At 49.0% G+C, this 11876-nt stretch overlaps 1 protein-coding gene and 1 long non-coding RNA gene across 2 annotated transcripts; both read right to left on the bottom strand.

Moving 5' to 3' along the window:
• Nucleotides 1-1253: 1253 nt before the first annotated feature.
• Nucleotides 1254-2683, bottom strand: LOC104694328. Its single transcript, XR_002047370.3, has 2 exons — nucleotides 2166-2683; nucleotides 1254-1510 (listed from the first exon to the last, which is right to left on the bottom strand). It is a non-coding gene; the product is annotated as an uncharacterized LOC104694328 (long non-coding RNA).
• A 2842-nt stretch (nucleotides 2684-5525) lies between these two features.
• CDK3 (cyclin dependent kinase 3) lies at nucleotides 5526-10754 on the bottom strand. Its single transcript, XM_010407534.3, has 7 exons — nucleotides 10625-10754; nucleotides 9641-9718; nucleotides 9183-9303; nucleotides 8528-8698; nucleotides 8013-8114; nucleotides 7069-7272; nucleotides 5526-6672 (listed from the first exon to the last, which is right to left on the bottom strand). The coding sequence occupies exons 1-7, from the start codon at nucleotides 10750-10752 to the stop codon at nucleotides 6547-6549; spliced, it is 930 nt and encodes a 309-aa protein (XP_010405836.1). The 5' UTR covers nucleotides 10753-10754; the 3' UTR covers nucleotides 5526-6546.
• Between the last annotated feature and the right edge of the window lie 1122 nt (nucleotides 10755-11876).

Here is an 11876-nt window from a genome sequence, read left to right on the forward strand (position 1 = left end):
GGCAGGAGGGATTTACCTGGGGTTGGGTGAAGTTGTTAAGAGATGATGGCGTGGCTGAGCAGTTTAGTCAAGTCCGAAAAACACTCACTAAAATCCTTTTGTTTTTTACCAAGTGGCCCTTACCTGCACAAAGTAGCTGAGGTCATGTCCTGATGTGTCCATATGAAGCACCACTCAGACATGAGGCTTTCCCCAAAGCCTGGCTGTCTGGCAGGGTTGTGAGTTGCTCAGAAAAAGCCAGCTAGAACTTTTCCTCCCTTCCCAAGCACAAGGTGATGGTGCCATGTGGCAGTGCAAATGGCTGCAGCCACCCTGACCCCAGAGGAACCTCCAGAATCTACACTGTGGTGGTTAGGCACCAATGTTTAACAACTCACTCTGCAGTTAGGGTGAACCCCCCGGTTCAGTAATTTGTGTATTTCAAGTTGATTGGTCGATGTTTTTCCCTTCCTGTTTTATGTATGAAGTTGTATATATCCATTTCCCCTAGTTAACCATGTATTAGTTCTAGAAAGTTCTGTTCTCCTCGACATCCCATTGGTTGCTTCCCTTGGTCCCGCCTATGTGTTGTTCCCATTGGTTCCCTCAGATTCAACCCCTCAGATTCAATACCTCTATTTCATTGGCTTGTCCCTTATCCCCACCTTACTTACCCCCACTATAAAATCCCTGGATGCTGGCTTATTTTTGGCTCTTCGTCCCTAGTTCCTTCATGAATAAACCTTCACATGGAACCTATACGAGGAGTCCCCTCCCTCCTCCTTTACCTCTTCTGCAAACAGTTTGTCTGGTAAAACATGAGCATTGTTTGCATAGAGCAAACAGCAGAACGTTGACTTTACAACATGTATGCAAAGGCAGGGAAATGATTCCCACAGCAGAATTCATCCATGTCTCCATGGATTCATCCACAAATGTGTGCCTCCAAGCTGGCTGTCACCACACAGAGGCCATGAGATGAAGGAGCACAGCTGTCAGGTTGTGCTGAAATTGGTTTTTTGGGAGTGCTGTTACTAGGAGAGCATGTGTGCACATGCATGAAAAACAGGAGTGCAGAAGTTTGGCTTCCATAAATTAGATCTGTCTGTTGAGTATTTAAATAAGTAGAACATAACTCTGAAATAGTGTGTTGGAACTTCTAAGGGAAAGCAACCCCACACTGAGACATCACTGGACTGCAGAACCATCAGCCCCTTGTTCTGTCACTGAAATTCACTGAAAACTGAGTAAAATAAAACTCCTTAAAACCAATGTAGTATTAAGAAGGGGCATCATTTATTACAGGATAAGCTCCACCTAACGTGTGCACGATTCACTACAAGTGCATTGCTTATATACACTCACCACATGCATATTATAAGTGCCCATTACCATTAAACCATCCCCATGCTCCCAGGTTCAGCTTTTTTTACAGCCTTGTTTTGGCTGTAGGTGCATTCCTAAGCCAGATGTTTTAGGAATTCAGTATGTCCTTGCTGAGAAAGCAGCTCCTGCGTAGCCTTTTTCTTTGCTGAAAGTACAAACACAGAGCAGAAACTCGATTAACCCTTTTGGTGTCATTTCCCCCCTTTGAAACATCTCAAATTCCTTAAGGCCATTTGGTAAGTTCCAACTCGATTTCTATCTATAGTCACCTATATTCCCACAAGATTGACTGACCATTTTGCAAACACAATCAGTAGCAATGCTGATAATTATAACAACTACAATCACAGTTACGATGGTTTCCAGTATTCCAGCCAGCCTTCCTTTCAGGGACCATCACCCTATTCCTTGAAGAATTTCATTGAACCAATTAGTTTCAGGATAGCATTGCTATTCTCAGCAACTGGCCACATTTTGTGGTCTTTGGAGATCTTCTGTTACATTTGGGATGTGTACACAACTATGTTCTCTGTCCAATTTTAAATACCCACAACCCCCTTGTTCTTTGCCCAGCAATAGAGCTAAGGCCATTCTGGTTTGCAATGTCAGATTACCATACTGAATCACCATTGACAGATATATAGGGATAATTCCCCAAGAAATAGGTTCCCCTGCTGAATTAGGGACAAAGAGGCAGGCTGTAATGCTGGACAAATTGTGCATCTTACCAAACCCTTGGATTAAAGTCAATATTAAATTTTCTTCAACACTTCCACCTAATTCCCATAATTAGTCCATACATTTCACTGCTCATTTACAGATGTCTTTTCAGCTGCAAAGGTCCGGTGTCAGGAGTCCTCTGAATTCAGGTGCAATGTATCCAGGAGTTAGTTCCTTTTACTTTCACAGCTGTTCTTGTAGTCAGCAGAACCAGGTCCTTTCCACTGCTCCTGAAGTGGCTCAGATTTCCAGGTCTGGACGTGTATGTGATCCCCGGGCTGAAATGAGCGAACTGGGGTGTTTAGGGTAAGAGGTTTTGAGAGAATGACAAACCTTTTTAGTTCATTCAAGGGTTTCTGTTACCTTCGGCCCTTTCAGGTTCTTGGGACGTTCCCGTTTCCAGTGCCCAGGCCCTCTACAGCAGCCGCACGGATTCAGCCGCAGCTCTCCGTGCGCAGAGCCCCTCTCCGTTCTCTCGTTAAGTAGCGCCCTCTGCAGAGCTACGCTTAGCATTGCATCCCTACATCTTTCCTTTCTTTCCATTTCCCGTTTCTTTTCTCTCTCCTCCCTTTCCATTTCCCGTTTCTTTTCTCTCTCCTCCCTTTCCATTTCCCGTTTCTTATTTCTCTTCTCCCATTCCATTTCCCGTCTCTTTTCTTTCTGCTCCTTCTCCTTTTCTCTCTCCCGGATTTTGTTTTCTTCCTTTTGTCCTGTATTATTAAAAGCTATCCAGGCCACTTGTAAGAGTTTTCCTAGGTCACAAGAATCTGCTCCCTCCAGCTTTTGTAACTTCTTTCTAATATCTGGTGCTGAGTTCCCTATGAAAATGGAAGCCAGCTGTACAGCTTCCCCTGGCTTTTCTGGATCAATATTAGGGTATCTCCTGGCAGTTGCCCTTAGATGTTCTACAAATGCAGTCGGAGTCTCATGCAGTTCTTGTTTCACCTCATAAAGTTTAGACCAATTGGTTGCCTTTGGCATTGCATGTCTAAAGCCAGATAATATCCACTGTTGATGCTGTCCCAGAGAAACCCTCTCCTCCTTTGTGTTAGGGTCCCAATGGGGGTCCTGCGAGGGAAAATGCTCTTCCACAGTTCCTGGTAATGCACCTGCTGTACCTGTCCTGTCCACCTCCTTCCTAGCAGTCCTGAGTACCATCTCTCTTTCTGTAGAGTCTAACAGAGTATCTAACAGAACTTGTATAATCCCCCAATCTGGGTTCTGGGCCTTGAGAATGGTTTCAAACACTCTAAATACTCTCTCTGCATCTTCTCTGTAGGGCCCTGCCAGTCTCACCCATGCCTCAAGATCGACTGGGGAGAAAGGGACCTTCACCACTATCAGGCTGTGAGATCCCACCCCTGGCCAGAGCTGAGCTGTTGCCTCCTGCTTATCCCCCTCCTGCTTTCTCACCTCCTGCTCACCCTGGGTTCTCCCCATCACTGGACTTGAAATTAACTCTTGCCTCCCAGCTGACTGCTCATCTGCTCCTTGTGCTTGCCCCTTATCAGGCACACGCAGATTCTCTATTCCCATATCTCCTGAGTCTGGTGCCTCCATCATTTCTACATCATCCTCCTCCCATCAGCTTTGACATTTCAAACAGTGGTGCCCAATACTACAAGAGGAAAAAAATCACTTCAATGTCCTATCCTTTTCCCCTTCTTTTCCAAAAGCTAACATGAGAGAGTTTGACAGGGTGGGTAGGCACCCCCTTTGCAATTCCAGATGGTTTCTTAAAGAAAAGAACAGATCTACGTAAGGCATCTCATTCCACTTCTCCTGTCTTCTACAAAACAACCTCAGCTGTAGCAGGGTGTGATAATCTAAGGTGCCTTTCTCCGGCCACTTTGCCTCATTGTCCAGTTTATACACTGGCCAAAACATTGGATTAGTTAGGATTTAAGTAGTGAGTCTCCTCTCATCTTTTCCCAGTGGTTCAATATACATTTCAATGGAGAATTCGGGATATCATTTCCCACTCTAGCTTTAGAACAGACCACCCCCATACTCAATAATACAAGTATATAACAACGGCTGGAAAGCGAATACAACGATTACCTGGGCGCGGGGAGTCCCTGCGGCTGCTTCTGGGCTGCAGCAGGGGGGTGACGCTGCCCAGGAGGCTGGCGCTGGAGCAGGCGAGAACCTGCCGGGCCGGGGCCGGCCTGCTGTGCTGCGAGTCACAGCAGTTGGTCTGTTTTCTCTTCTCTCCTCCGTCTCTTCTTCTCTTCTCTCTCCTCTTCCCCTCCCCGGAGCCAAGACGGCGGCGGGGGAGCAGCTGAGCTGTAACCGGGGGTGCCCCCGCCTGCCCGCCCGCTCCCACTGACACGAGAGGGCGCTGCGCGTCCACCAATGCGATTTCGGCCGCGCACACAGAAAACAAATCAATAATGGAAACCCCAACAGAGAGTTAAGTTCCAACACTCTTTCAGCAAACGAGCTTTATATCACAGGCGTCCCAGTGTTGATTTTACAGGCTGGCAAACTCAAATCAACACACAACCCACTCACACACTCCCAAAGACCAAAAAGAATTCAGGGTATCTAACCAAACTCCACCACAAAAGCAGGTATAGCAATGATTTAGTTCCTGTGTTACGAGCTTGTTTTTAGTCTCCTTGGTCAGCTGCAACAGTGCTTTAAGTTTCTCGACCCAGGGGAACCCCTCGGAGGGAACTCAAACCCCGTAGTCCTGAGGGACCAGAACCCCCAGACAGCGAGCTTACCCAGGGACGTGAACCCTGTTGGATGATTCAACCCCCTCACCAGTAACTGTGAGGGGATTTGTACCCCTCGTCAATAACCCCAAGATAAACAATTTAAATGATGCCTTTACTCACCCCAGGGATCTTGCCTTGAGCCCCTGACGGTCTGAGGCCGAGGTTGTCCCCGGGAACCCCTCGGTGCCGGCTGGAGATCTGTCAACTGCAGATCCGTCAGGGCTCAGAGGTGAGCTCCCATCTGGGTGGCCAATAACTGTCACCGAAATTCGCCGAAAAGCGCGTAAAATAAAACTCCTTAACACCAATGTAGCATTCAGAAGAAGTTATCACAGGCCTGGTGCACGGGGGATAAGCTCCACCTGGTGTGCACACGATTCCCTACAAGTGCGTTCCTCACATACAGTCACCGCTGTCTGTTATCATTGTTCATTACCATAAAACCTTCCTCACGTTCCTGGGTTCAGTTTTTTTCTGCAATCTTTTTTTGGCTGTAGCTGCATTCCTAAGGCAGATGTCTTCCCCTTATCTTCCTTCTGTCCTTGATGAGAAAGCAGCTCCTGCATACCCTGTTTCTTTGCTAAGAGTACACAGACACAGTAGAAATTGGATTAACCCTTTCAGTATCAGTTCCACAACAGGACTGAGAGCACATCTCTGCACCTGCTAAGGATTTGGGCTGGAAAGGATAAAAGAAAGAGTGCAGGAGATGAGGAAGGGAGGGCTCTCTGAAAAAAAGGACCTGTTCTGTGTAACCAGCCTGATGGGCTGTGCCAAAAAACGAACACCAAGGTTTCTGAACAAATTACAAGTATTTATTTTATACTGAAGAAAAAGAAATTGTCAAAACCACACCAAGAGTCAGAGACAATCCCGCAAACATTTGAAGAGCAAAAACATTTCCGAGACAATAAAGCAAAGGAAACAGCATTACATCGGGAATTGAAGAGCAAAAACATTTCCGAGACAATAAAGCAAAGGAAACAGCATTACATCGGGAATGATGAAAGCCAGTGGTTTAGCTGCTCCCTGTTTGCAGTCATATGCAGCAAGTGCTTTATCCTAACTGGATCTGCTTTATGCTAACCAGATCTTTTGGCTTCTTGGTCCCAGCTAAGGCACAAACTAAGACACTGATAGTGCTCTTCAGCTTGTGAAAGAGCAGGATGTCAGCTCTGTTAAACAGCTCAGACTAAACAGCTTGTCTAGTGCTGAGAATCCTGGCTGATAAACAGCAGCAAAAGGCTGAGAGAGAAGTGCCCCCCTTCCCTGGTGCCAGCAGCTGCCCAACAGAGCTGAGGATGCTCCAGTGCTGGAGACAGAAATCACTGTGTGTCACCTTAGCTCACTAATGCAAGGACAAACCTCTGAGAGATGCTCTCTTCTCTACATTTCAGTGGTTTATGCTGTTAATTTATTTTATATTTATATATATATAAATATTTATATATATATTAATTTATTATATATATTAAATATTTATATATATATATATTTATAATTAATTTATAAATAACCCCCACCTTTTGCACATGACCTCTTCGAAACAGGTCTCCGGTCTGTAACCCAAACTTTCCCCCAGCAACAGACTGAAAGTCTCTAAATGCCAAGAATGTCCCCTCCCAGGCTCCTCAGGAAAAGCAAGACCCTGGATTCCAGCCAGGCCCCTGCTAAGTGCCCCAGACCAGATCTGCAGTGCTACCTGGAGGTACAAGAGCTTGGGGACAGCTATGGCCTCTCATCTGCAGTCTCTCCTCAGCACAGATTGCTGTTCAGGGCTCCCAGAGTTTCTGCAGAGGAAGTACTGGTGGTTGAGGGCTGCTTTGGCTGAGATGCGCTTGCTGGGATCATACAGGAGCAATTGCTGCCAAGAGAAAAACCCAGCAGATTTAGGATTTTAAAATTGGGTGATTGATTGCACCTGCATGCAGCTGGATGCAGTTGCAGATGTTGGTCTTGACTTTTTCCTTCTCTGGGCTTCAGGAGTCACCCACAACTGAACTTAATCTGGGGATTATGTTAGAAGAGTTTCTTGACTCCCAGTGCAGTGGTTCCTGGAGGAACCTGCAATGACAGTCCTTCTTCAGAGTAGGACTGAGCCCTATTCCATTTTTCAGTTCTTCTGCAATGGCAGAGGTGGGCATTCAACCCAGGTCAGCTAACACACTTCCAGGTAATTCAATCTCAAATTATCCCTATTCCTTGCCCAGTTTGAAAACATCCTGTCTATCCCCAGGCCTTGTTCTGAGCCCTCACTCACCATCAGTAAGTCTCTCCCATCTCGATCTAAGTTGGGAACAATGTCCTTCATGTCCTTCCTTGGCCACCGGGGAAAGCTGCCCTTGTAGTCAGGGAGCTGGGTCACACCAGGCCAGGTCACCTCAGTGGGGGTACCCAGGATGCGAAAGATCTGGAAGAGCTGATCGATCTCACAGTCCCCTGGAAAAAGGGCCTTCCTGGTCATCTGGGAGAAGAAAAGAAAAAGCCAGGTCTCACCTTTCCATCACCTGTGTGTGCTCTATTTCCTGCTGCAAGCAACCTTCTGTCCCAGCATGTGCAAACAACTGCACGGACCAGGGCAGTCACAATGCAGTGATTCTGCCAGGCAGTGGTTGGGAACATCACAGGTGTCTGACTGCTTGTCTCCAGCTCCTCTCCATGGATCCACACCACCTTGGGGCTGTCCTCTTTCTGCCAGTCCCTGATTTCTCTTTGTCTCCAGTTTCCTCACACCCACTCTTGGCTAGCTCCCTCCTGCCTGCTCTGGGACTTTGGGAATGAGGAAGTGCTATTATAATGCAGGGCTAACCAGAGCTCTTCCAAGAGGAGCATGGACCCCTAGGAGATCTACTTTGCCATGCCATGAGAGTGCTAGTTCTCTGCAGCCCACCATGGGGACATCTGGAAGAGAGTCATCTCCTCCCAGGATCAAAATGCTGCCGCAATAAGGCTGAAGTTACCCCTTCTGCAAGGAGAGCCATGGTGTTCCCATGTACTTGGAACTGCAGCCTTCTGCCAGGCCCCCGAGGGTGGTAGATTTCCCTCTGAGATAAGAACCAGCTAACCCTTGGGGTGGACTTTCCACAAAGCACACCTCAGGACAGGGTGGGAACACAGTATCCCAGATGTTCTGTATCTCATCCCTCCTTCCCACTGCAGCTGCCTCCTCTGGCTCATGAAAGAGATGATTTAAACCCATCCTACCATTTCTGCAAAGATGCAGCCGATGCTCCAGATATCCACAGGGGTTGAGTAGTATCTGCATCCCAGCAGTATCTCAGGGGCTCGGTACCACAGAGTCACCACCTGGAAAGGAACCAACAAACAGGCTGTGTCTGGTTCCCTGGATGAAACCAGAGGCGTGATACCCTCCCTTCTCAGCTGTAATGCAGTGACTGTACGAATCAAGCATGCTAAGGCCTTGCTGAATTTACAGACACTTTAGTGCCAGCAGGGTTAGGATTACCAGAACATTCTTCAACAACACCCTCTGGAACAAATAAATGTACCCTGTGCAGAGAAGGTGGGAGCTCAGCTGGCAGCCAGGCTCAGGTAGAGCCAGCCAGCACACCTTGTGGGGACATGAAGTAATCCCTTAGGCTGCAGGTGAGGTTAAGAGCATAACACAGGCTGTGCCTGTTATGGATGACCAACTTCTGCTGCTGCTGCTGTTCACCCACTCTGGATTGTGTACCCTACTGAGGGAGCCTCGACACTACCTCATGAGTGTATGTGCGTAGCGGGACCCCGAAAGCTCTCGCCAGTCCAAAATCAGCCAGCTTGATTGCTCCTGCTTCGTTAATGAGCAAGTTCTGTGGCTTCAAATCCCTGTGGATGACCCTGTGCGAGTGGCAGAAGCTCACACCTTGCAGCAGCTGGGAAAGGTAGTTCTAAGGAGAGAAGAGATTTCAGATAAGGCCACAATGAAAACGCTTCGGATCATGTGAACCAAAACACTTTGGATCACTTACAGATCTGAACGGGAAGAAAGCGCTTGCTACAGTGCAGCATCAGGCTTATGGGCCACTACTCAGGGATACACACCAACTGCTGCCGTGCCACGTGGGGACAGAGAGACACTAATCCAGGCACTGTCAGTCCCTTCCACCCACCCATTACTCTAAAAAGGCAATTAGCAACACATCCCACCTTTGTTCTGCAGCAAGATGGGCAGGAGGGCCTGGAAACGGCTGGGAAATAAGCGTTACTGAGCAATACTGCCATGAGGGTTTCCCAGCTGAAATGTTTGAGATCTGGGAGGCTGAGGAATCATTTCCGGGCCCAGTCTGAGCAGCTCTGAGATGGCTCTGCCCAGCAGAAGGCAGCAGGGACATGCTGTCTGCCCTTCCTGTTGGCAACCCTTTCTCACTGTACCTTGACCAAGCTTAAAGGAAGGTCTCCAGCTTGGCATGAGTCCATGTACTTCTTCAGGTCCTGATTCAGATACTCAAACACTATATAGAGCTTCTTCTGGCTGTGTATGACATCTAGGAGCCTGGAAAAGAAGTCTCTCCCTTCAGTATCTGCTCCAGACCTCTGCAAATACCCAAACATCCCTCCTCCCACACATGCCTCTGCTCTGTTAGTCCTTTGGTGCAGAGAGGGGCAGTTTAAGGGCAGCATCTAGTATGGGGCAGCAGCAGTGTGTTGCTGAAGTGGCAGAGCCATGATGTATTGCTGAAAGCCAGGGAAGTGCAAGTGATTCCTGCATTTTCCTGTGTATTTTGCTCCTGCCTGTGCAGTTGGGGAAGGACAGAAAAAACTTCTTGCTGTCTGCTCCTGGAGCAGGAGCTCATGGATGAGCTGGTGGGGAGGGTTCATCCAGGTCTTACCTGACTATGTTGGGGTGCTTCAGCTCCTTCAGCAGTGAGATTTCTCGGATCGCAGTGCTGGGGACACCCTCCGACTCCCTGTGGCAGAGACGGGCTGTACAGCACCCCATAACCCAGGGGGATCCCACAGCCCAATGGGGCTCTGTGTCCCTTCCTTCTTCCACTGCACCCCAAGGGAGCATTTGAGTTTGGGGTGGAGCAGTGGCTGGGGCGTGCTGGGGTGAGGCAGGGAAATGAAGTTGTGGGCAAGGAGAGGGAGAGGATGACCTAGACATGCAAGCCTTGGGGCAGAGCTTGTTTGGAAGCACCTGAGGGTGCATTCTGAGAAGCAATAATGTATTGAATATCCAGGTCTCTTCTTTTTGGAGGTGGGAGGAAATGAAAGCTCTTTGCCCCTCAGGCAGCCACCTCCCCCACCCTGAGGGGCCACCATGGGGTGCAGCCCCAGCATATTGGCTCCCGGTCCACACAGACACCCTCACTGTGCAGACAGCTCAGGGCCAATCCAGAGGAATAACAATAAGCTTTTACCTGCTCTGTCCCACCCTGGAGGGCCGAGGCTGACTCTGCCCCCACAGCACAGCCCTGAGGGAGACACTCCCTCACAACACGGCAGCTGCTTCCCCCTGCCCTGTGCCATGGACCCGGGGCCAAGCAGTGCCAGGTCAGGCCTTAAACACTTGCACTCAAAGATTTTGAGCTGCTGGCTCAGCAATGGGTTAAATCAGCCCTTTTTCAGGTCACCTAAAAGTTGGAGTCTTCCCTGTGGACCCACGCAGCTGCCATGCCCATGAGACACGGAGCCCCCAAGCCCTCCAGACAACATTCCCTTTGCCTCTGCCTTTCTGGGAGCCACAATACATAAGATTATTTTAATCCTAGAGACACCTTTATCCCCCCTCATGTCAGACTTTTTTGTGCCTCTCGCACCACACTGGGCACCGGCCTGGCGCCGTGGTGGGCCCAGGGCTTTGCCCCACTCACGCGTCCAGGCGGATCTTCTTCAGGGCCACCAGCTGCCCTGTGCGCTTGTTGCGAGCCTTGTACACCACGCCATAGGTGCCCTCTCCAATCTTCTCCACCTTCTGGAACGACTCCTGGATGGCCTCCATGGGGCTGCCTCTGCCTGGTGATGGCAGTGGGGGTGGCCGGCACTGTGCTCTGAGGGGAGAAAAAAAAGCGGGAAACAAAAAGGTGAGTGTGGGGAAAGCGTTTGAGCCCCCCAGGTGTTCTCTGAGGTGCTGCCAGGGTCTGGGTCCCACCTTGCTGCTCCTTCAGCCTTGAGGGACACCTCAGGGACCTGCCTGGGGCAGCTGGGAGTGGACAGGGCTGTCTGGTGGGGTCTGGGGTGGCCGGGGGGCTTCAGGTGGACAGAGCCAAACAGGAGCTAGCCAGGGTTGGTTGTTCTGTTGCCCAGGTTGTGCAGTGTGCTGGCTACAGGCAAAAATTGAGGAAAATGGATGTAAAGAGGTACTTCGGGGCCTGGGGAAGGGCAACAAGAACTGCACAGGGCCAGGGGAAGCTCTCCTGCTCCATCTGCACAGTGGAGTAATTGGGTTCATAATTACGGCTCCCTGGGACACACTGAGGGCAAACACCCAGCAGAAATGTCTTTTTTACTGGGTTTTATTTTGTCTTTTTTTTTGTCTTTTTTTTTCCCCTTTTATTTTGTCTTGTGCAATTGTCCCTTGAACCTCCCCAGCGTGGGCTGTGCTGCTCTGTCAGCCTTTCAGGAGATGTCCTTGAGGAGGAATTAATCATTGACTTCATAGCTGACAGAAGACAAGATTAAAATAATCTTATGTATTGTGGCACCAGGAAAGGCAGAGGCAAAGGGAATTTCATCTGGAGGACTTAGGGGTAGGTGGGCATGGACATTGCAGCTGCGTGGGTCCACAGGGAAGACCCCAACTTTTAGGTGACCTAAAAAAGGGCTGATTTAGCCCATTGCTGAGCCAGCAGCTCAAAATCTTTGAGTGCAAGCAGAAAAGGCTGGAGGTGGCTGCATTCCCTTGCAAACCACAAGCACAGCTCACTCCAGATCTGGGGATTTCTACAGTGCAGGAGACTCTTCTCTCCCTTGCACAAACATTCGATTCTCATCTGACATTAGCAATGTTCTGTTCTTTTGTCAGTGATTTAATTCAGCTGGGTAGGCCTGGAACCATGTTCTTCAACCAGTGACTCTGATGTAACTTCATCTCCTTGTCTTACAGCTTTTTTAAAGCCAGTCCCT

The sequence above is a fragment of the Corvus cornix genome, chromosome 18, assembly GCF_000738735.6.
Source record: "Corvus cornix cornix isolate S_Up_H32 chromosome 18, ASM73873v5, whole genome shotgun sequence".
Taxonomy (NCBI): Eukaryota; Metazoa; Chordata; class Aves; order Passeriformes; family Corvidae; genus Corvus; species Corvus cornix.

Bases quoted from the DNA above. Each gene is read 5' to 3' on its own strand.
- CDK3 (XM_010407534.3), bottom strand. From the start codon at position 10,752: ATGGAGGCCATCCAGGAGTCGTTCCAGAAGGTGGAGAAGATTGGAGAG. The intron at 8,115-8,527 runs GTAGTGTCGAGG...GTTCCTTTCCAG, and splicing joins TACGCACATACACTCATGAG to GTGGTGACTCTGTGGTACCG. The intron at 7,273-8,012 runs GTAGGATGGGTT...TTCTTCTCCCAG, and splicing joins GCTGCATCTTTGCAGAAATG to ATGACCAGGAAGGCCCTTTT.